Here is a 7556-nt window from a genome sequence, read left to right as displayed (position 1 = left end):
TTAACCTGACAGTGGTTGGCAGAAGTAAATGCTAGAGGGTAGAGATGGGAGGCAGAAGACCAATTAAGAGGTTATTGCAATAGACCCGGTGGGTGGCAATGAGGACCTCAGCCAGGAAAGTGGCAGTGGAAACAGAGAGCCCATTAGTCAAAATTTTAAACCAGTACTCTAAGTTGCTATTGACCCAGTTCTCCAAGGTAACATGCCATCCCAGGTGAAAACTATTAAAAAGGAGCACTAGTTTGAATAAAGCTTTCCCAACTTAAGAGAATGAAGAATAAGTGAGCCCAGACCCATGTTGAGCTGAGCGCCATCACTAACCTCCAGGCCTTATACTTTCACCAAGGCATTCAGCCAATTGTGGAAAAGAAATATACACAGGAGACTCAAGAAACATCTTTTTAATACAGTATCTATTTGTCTTCCTTCTGTCAAACCCTGAGCTGACCCCTTTCCCCAGGCTGCCTGGGGAGGTACAGGAAAAGGAACATACAGGGCAGACAAGACACGGGAGAAAGAACTATGGGAGGTGGAAACGGCTCCTTCACATGGCGAAGAGGATGAGAAAGGCCACCATCAGGCAAAAGAGTCCCATGGCTTCCGAGAGGGCAAAGCCCAGAATGGCGTAGGAGAATAGCTGCTGCTTCAGAGAAGGGTTCCTGGGAGAAGGGGAGGAGAAAAGACTGAATCTCTAGTCCGCACAAAGAAAAGGACAATCATTAAAGGTGGACTCAGGGAGAATCCATCTCAAGCTATCATCTCACTTAATGAGATGACATCATGCCCCAATTCTTGCTCTGATACACCAAGGGCTCTATCATCTCACTTAATGAGATGACATCATGCCCCAATTCTTGCTCTGATACACCAAGGGCTCTACAGATGAATAAAGGGAGTGGACAATCCGAAATTCTGTAACACAGCCCAGCTACAAACACTACTGCCTCTACTGGATCACCCACATCTTCCTCATAACTTAAGACTCCTGGGTCTGGACACAACTATCCAGGGCTCAACCAGAATGGAAGAGGTATCTGGAGTGGCAGGGCCTATCAGACCAGTGTCTCCAAACTGTAAGCAGCAGAACCCCAAAATACAAAATGCATAAATCTAAAGTATAATTGTAAAAAAAGTGCGGGATTTGAAAGTCTTGTTTGATTGGTTTCCCTTTCATTCTCTAAGACAGTCTCTGGGGTATAGCCTCAGAACCCTAGGGCTTTATGTAAAACAATTAGAAAAACACTGTTCTTGTGGACAATGGAGCCAGAGGGACAAATAACTTCTCTCATTTCAAAATAGTCAAAAGATTTTGGAATACAAATGGTCTGTGAGGTTTAGATGATATGATTAAAAAATGGCATAAAGGATTCCCAACTTTGGAAGTCAGTATATAATTTCTATTTCCCTTACTCTGTCACCTCTGGAAGCCTTGATGGATAAGCTAAAGCAACGCCAGCTTTTAACAGAATTGTGGACACAGAAGTTTCTTATTTCATACAAATCCTTAAGAATAACCTTATTTCCCCAAGAACATTAAAAGAACTTGCAGGTCTCTAGAGGATTAATTTAGTTCTAACAGTGAATTGCCCAGAGTTGGTGGGGACCAAATAGTCCCAAGTGTCAGGGAGCCATGGGGCTGGATGCAGAGGCAGTTTTCCCAGGAGTGATGGGGGAATTCCCAGGGATGGGGACAAATGGCAGTGAAGCCACTATGCTGACTGAAGCTCTAGACTGGAGGGAGGGTGCGGGAACGGGATGGGGACGATACTTTTTCTGTAAAGGGCCAGACAGCAAATATTTTAGGCTTTGTGGGTCACATATGGTCTCTGTTACCTTTTTATTTTCATGACCCTTTAAAAATGTAAAACCCTTCTTAGCTCAGCTATACAAAACCAGGCTGTGGCCCAGATATGGACATCCTGCCTTAGTTTGCTGACTCCTACTCTAAACCAAAGCTGTCCAATAGAACTTTCCAAAATGGCAGCCACTAGTCACGTGTGGCCACTGAGTTACATTAAAAGTTACAAAATTTAAGTCTGTGTACTTTCAGTTAATTAAAATTTACATTCAAACAGCAATAGGTGGCTAGTGGCTACCGTATAGGACAGTGCAGCTCTAAAACCCCGTCGCTGCCCAGACCTTTGGAAACATATCAGAGAGCAAATGGTGGGCCCATCTTACCTGGCATACCCAATGATGAGGCTCCCAAACACAGTCCCAATTCCAGCCCCAGAGCCAGCCACCCCTACTGTGGCAGCCCCAGCTCCAATGAACTTGGCGGCTGTGTCAATGTCCCTTGAAATGGCACTGGTTTGGAAACTGCGGCTAGGAATAAGCGAGGTGGTCAAGGGACGTGGGGCTGCCAAGCTGCTGTGGCTCTGTGAAGAAGTAGGTAGAAAATTTTTAGGAAACCCTTTTTTCGCTTTGGAAACTTGTGTACCATTTAAGTCCTTTATGCTATCAAATCCCACTGCTTCTCCCCCATACAGAAAATCTTTTAACTCCCTGGAAAACTCCCTAAAATGCTGCCAAGCAGAACTTTTAAATACAAGAGGTGGATGTCAAATACCTTCAAGATTCAGGTATGATCTAGAAATGTAAGACTGAAGCCCTAGCCTGTTCTTGATGCCTTGAGAAGATCATCTTCCTGGGACTAAACACTCCCAACTCAAGTCAGTACAGTAAGTCAAGTAATGGCAGTTATCAGCAGCAGCACACACGGACATGCGCTGCCAGTGGCAGAAGCTGGAACATTAGGGTACCATATATGGAGTCCTCAGCACTCCCCCTACTAGGTCTGTCAGGTAACCCTCCCCACCCAACCCCCACCCCTCCCCCTCCCCCACAGGCCCAATTCCACTTATTACGAACCTCATCTGTCACTGTCTCTGGTCGCTTCAGCACCACTGCAGACAGTGATCGGTTCAATAGTGGAGAGGTTCTCCTGATCTAGTGGGAATAACACAAGGCCAAGAAAGTCAAGGAAGGCTGTGGAGAGGAGTTTTAGAACCACCCTCAATTTTTACTCAGATGCCCCATTCATTTGCTAGAACTCAGAATCTCAAAAGAGAATCTGGAATTATTCTTTTACTTTTAAGCAAATTCTAGATTCAAGAATGGCACCATTTCTCTTGCTTCCTAGGCTTCTCCACTGATTTAAGGGAAGAAAGTCTACTTCCTTTTGGAAGGAATTACCTACCCTTGCTATTCCCTTTTACAGGCCTTGAGAACGGGAAGAAATTTAAGCCTCAGAAGCATTTTTTTCGCTCAGCAAGAAATCTATACATATACTGGTAATGGCCAGCCCATTAGAAGGAAGCCAATGACTGGAACATCTTTCCCTGAACACACCCTTCTGGAAAATAGGCACAAAAATCCATGCTGAAAATTTACCCCATCCTGGTAGCCTTTTCTGACTAACTCCAAGCCAGTGTCTCCAAAGCAGACAACATGGTGGTTAACAGCCAGGGCTTTAGTCAAATATAACTAGATTCAAATCTTATCTCTGTATCAGCTCTGTGATCTTAGGACAAGTCACTTAAATCTTTCTAAGTCTGCTTTCTCATCTATCAAATGGGAATAACATAGCTCAGGCTTGATTTGAGGAATAAATAAGATTATGTATACAAACTGGTAAACTCAGTGCCGGGCACAGTAAGTGTTCAATAAATAATATCTACTAACAGCATCACTCCTTTTCACTTACGAGTGAATGAACCAATTGCCTCCACGATCTAATAATTCGTAATTTCTTCCATGCTGTTGCTTCTGAGTCATATATTTTCCCAATGTGTATTTTAGCTTCCCACCCAAATTTAAGCTTCCAGAAGGAACTCCCAGCTACGGCTCTCTGACACTCAGGACAAGATCCTGTAAACAGTGCATATTCAGTCCAACTGAGGCAATTTAACTCATGTTTACCATTTCTGGTGGGGTTCCAGTTTACAAGAACACAGAGTTTCAGTCTAGAAATAACCTGATCTTAGCCTAGGTTCTCATTTATACTCTTCTAATATAGTTGGATGAGAGGAATTAACTGGCCTTCATGGGACACGAGGCGGGGAATGCCTGGGAAGCATTCATTCTCTCCTGTCAGGCTAGCACAGCGAAGGGCCCAGCTGTGAAGAACAAGGTCGGAGAATGGAAAAGACAAGATGCCTCTCCTTAAAAACTTTCCTGGAAAAGGCAGGTACTCACCAAGGAGGAGGTGGAGATGAACTTGGTGCAAGCGTACATTTTCAGGTGCTGAAGGGCCGTGGCAGGAGAGCTGCAATTACAGAAGCAGCATTGTCAATATTGTCCTTGCTTGCCAAAGGACATCCTTATTAGCAGAAAAGGTGCTCTGGAAAATTTAAATGGCCCAGAGAGCAGTGACTGACCTCAAGTCTCCGCAGAGATGGAATTAGAACCCTGAAGTCAGGATTTCCTCCACACAGCTTCTAAGATTTCCTTATAATCAAGTGACTTCTCCTGGTCTGAACAAGAAGCCCCTTGGTCCCAGCTTTAAGACCTGTTATCCCAGACTTCCCTGGTGGCACAGTGGTTAAGAATTCTCCTGCCAATGCAGGGGACACAGGTTCAAGCCCTGGTCCGGGAAGATCCCACATGCCGCTGAGCAACTAAGCCCTACTGCGCCTGTGCTCCAGAGCCCGCGAGCCCGCGAGCCACAACTACTGAGCCCATGTGCCACAACTACTGAAGCCCGTGCACCTAGAGCCCGTGCTCCTCAACAGAAAAGCCACTGCAATGAGAAGCCCGCGCACCACAACAAAGTGTAGCACCCGCTCGCCACAACTAGACAAAGCCTGCACGCCCCACGAGGACCCAATGCAGCCAAAAATAAATTAAAGAGAGAGAGAGAGAGAGAGAGAGAAAAGACCTGTTATCCCTTTCCATAGCCTCATGCTGGGGTTGTCTGATGAATTTCCCCAGTATCTTTTGCCTAAGTTTCCCTCAGTCTCTTACTCAAAAGAAACTCTTCTCGAGGCTTCACTGGGCCTCAAAATGTTGCCCTTTAAAGACTCTTGGGGGAATTCCCTGGCGGTCCAGTAGTCAGGACTCTGAGCTTCCACCACAGGGGGCACGGGTTCAATTGCTGGTCCGGGAACTAAGATCCCGAATGCCATGAGCTGCGGCCAAAAAAAAAAAAAAAAAAAAAAAAAAAGAAAACTTAAAAAATGCATACTCTTGGGTCCCACTTTACACTTTCCAGGTCAAGATCTCTGGGAATAAGGCCCAAGTACCCTCTATTTCAATGAAGCTTCTCAAATGATTCTTAGGTACATAGCGTGTTCTTAAAAACAGTCTTGAAACTATGGTAGTGGTACAGCCAGGACTTGAACTCTTCTCACTCTTTTTTTTTCTCTTCTCACTCTTAATGCTTTCTAATATGCTACAGGTTGAAACACTCAGTGATTACTTAGGCCTGTTAAATGACACCTCCTTGAATGAGCTGGACTAATACTTTCCCAGATTACACTTCTGAATGCAGAATCTTAGTTACTTTTAGATTAATGGATGTCTTCAACTCTTGTCCTGTGTAGAACTCTGATTTCTGCCCATACCCTAACTCTAACTCAATCGTGCTGTCAGACTATTCAGGTTTTCTTGGGTCAAAAACCCAAAATTTCTTTAAAGCTTTAAAAAAGGGAAGACTGTTTTTTCCCCAAGGCAACAAATCCTCAATATCATCATTTGTAAAATGTAGTTCTTAGGCGGATTAAATGAAATAACATATGGAAAGTGCCTGATGTGGCACTGAAGGGAGCCTGCATGAAGTGGCGACCCCTCCGCTGGCCACCTAACCTTGGCCAAGTCTGCACCTGTTCAATATCACCTTGGGCAACAGCACTACCCAGATTCATGGGTTTCTTCCTCAGTGTAGATGGGTCAAGGAGTTACAGGGCTGCTACTTAACCATTCCCTTTCTTAACCTTCTTTCCCTCTCGTGGGCAGAGTCCGGGGACTCTCGGTAAACCCCCGACAGGAAAGCTGGCCGGTTGGTACTACCCCATGCTGGCCCCACCCCTTTTTAGGCCTCCTGCCTCTAACGGAAAACCTCAGTGTCGGCCCACGACTTGCGATTTTCCCAACTTCACCGCAGTGGAAGGAAAAGAACGGCGCTGAGAGACAATCAGTGGTTCCAAAGAAACCGGCCTCTTTTCTGCTATCGCTCTCCCAGGCCACAGTCTGAACGGAGAGAGTGTTTTGGCTGTTCTGTTCATTTCTACCACTTTCAAGGTTTACTTTTTAAATCGAGAGGTGCTGACTAGAGGGGGTGGTGTCTTGAGACGATCCACAATCTCCATTGTTCGGCACCTTAAGTCCTGGGGCCAAAAATCTAGAGGTTTCAGAATAAGAAAGGCACGAATCAGGATGTGAAGAGAAAGCAGAGATAGGAGGGGAGAGTTTGGGGCTTGGGACAGCTCTGAAAGGACAAGAGAATGAGAAAAGAGCGTTTGTAAAGGATGAGTCGGGACAGGTGAAATGAGCACCCCGGCATTTGACTTTCGCCAGCTCCAAGGCACGCTCCCCCAACCCACGAGACATCCAAGATGGCGCCAGGCCCGCGCGGTTGGAGGTCACAGGCACGCGGAAGGGGCAGCCCTAAAGCACGGGGATACGGAGGGTAAGGGAGGGCGTGAGGACCCGGGTGGGAGCATGCAAGGTAAGGCTCTCAGAGCATTGGCGCAAGGTGGGGCGCCTCGGGCCCGCGCGTGCGCGGCGCGAGGCGGGAGCGCGGGCCCAAGGCCTTACCTGCTCCCAGGGCCGAGAAGACAAGAGAGAGGCGGGGAGAGGGCGGGAATAGCGAAAGGAAGGCTGTGCTCATGCGCGGCCCGGACCAACGAGTCGCTCTGCCAAGGATAGAGTGATTGCAAAGTTGAGGGTCGGCCCAGGCGCCACAGCGCCGCCTGCCAGCTCTGTGGCGACATTCGGCCAGTCATTCCACCTGGCGTTTGAGAGGAGAAACTGCAGGCGGAGCCGACCGTGTGCAGAAATGAGGGCACTCCGCAGTGTAAGCCGATCCGTAACGTGGCCTGCGGTTTGCTCTGCACGGTATTTGGGATCTTGGATTTGCTTCCCTTTTTCAAGCATGCGCAGTCACATTAAAAAAACAAAACAAAACAAAACACAAACAAATAAACAAAACTACCCAGAATTTCGGTGTTAAATAGCATGCAATCAAGATTGGGGTTCAGTGTCCAAAATGTATCAGGAGGAAAATGAAGTCACGGGATTCCTTCTGTTGCCGCGGACCCTGGCTTTATGGATGGGAAACCCGTTCAACGGGCGAATAGTCAGCAAAATGCCCCAGCTGCCTCTTGTGGCTTCGCCTTTACTTCCCTCTCCTTCTTTCTTATTCTAGTGATCAGCTAGGAGAAAACCAGCATCAGCAAACGAGAAGATACGGGCTAAAGATGATTAGGATTCAAGTGCCCTGACCCTAAGCCTTCTTTCCTGAGTCATGAGACAGTCAAGGAATAATGGGCATCAGTGACCTGAGGTGAGGTTGCGAGATCACGTCAAGCATGCCTGTGCCTCCGCCCAGGTTTTAT

At 46.8% G+C, this 7556-nt stretch overlaps 1 protein-coding gene across 1 annotated transcript; it reads right to left on the bottom strand.

The window, feature by feature from the left end:
- Nucleotides 1-396: 396 nt before the first annotated feature.
- ATP5MC2 (ATP synthase membrane subunit c locus 2) lies at nt 397-6779 on the bottom strand. Its single transcript, XM_065887171.1, has 5 exons — nt 6757-6779; nt 4198-4267; nt 2872-2949; nt 2182-2378; nt 397-659 (listed from the first exon to the last, which is right to left on the bottom strand). The coding sequence occupies exons 2-5, from the start codon at nt 4234-4236 to the stop codon at nt 545-547; spliced, it is 429 nt and encodes a 142-aa protein (XP_065743243.1). The 5' UTR covers nt 4237-4267; nt 6757-6779; the 3' UTR covers nt 397-544.
- Between the last annotated feature and the right edge of the window lie 777 nt (nt 6780-7556).

This window comes from Phocoena phocoena, chromosome 11 (assembly GCF_963924675.1).
Source record: "Phocoena phocoena chromosome 11, mPhoPho1.1, whole genome shotgun sequence".
Classification (NCBI taxonomy): Eukaryota; Metazoa; Chordata; class Mammalia; order Artiodactyla; family Phocoenidae; genus Phocoena; species Phocoena phocoena.
The sequence above is the reverse complement of the archived record's forward strand: the minus strand, read 5'-3'. Positions and strand labels throughout refer to the sequence as shown.

What these genes read in the sequence shown, in the direction of transcription:
- ATP5MC2 (XM_065887171.1), bottom strand. Translation starts at nt 4,236, where the DNA reads ATGTACGCTTGCACCAAGTTCATCTCCACCTCCTCCTTG. An exon ending in TCATCTCCACCTCCTCCTTG is followed by an intron (nt 2,950 to 4,197) that starts GTGAGTACCTGC and finishes TATTCCCACTAG; the next exon opens with ATCAGGAGAACCTCTCCACT. An exon ending in CAGAGACAGTGACAGATGAG is followed by an intron (nt 2,379 to 2,871) that starts GTTCGTAATAAG and finishes ACTTCTTCACAG; the next exon opens with AGCCACAGCAGCTTGGCAGC.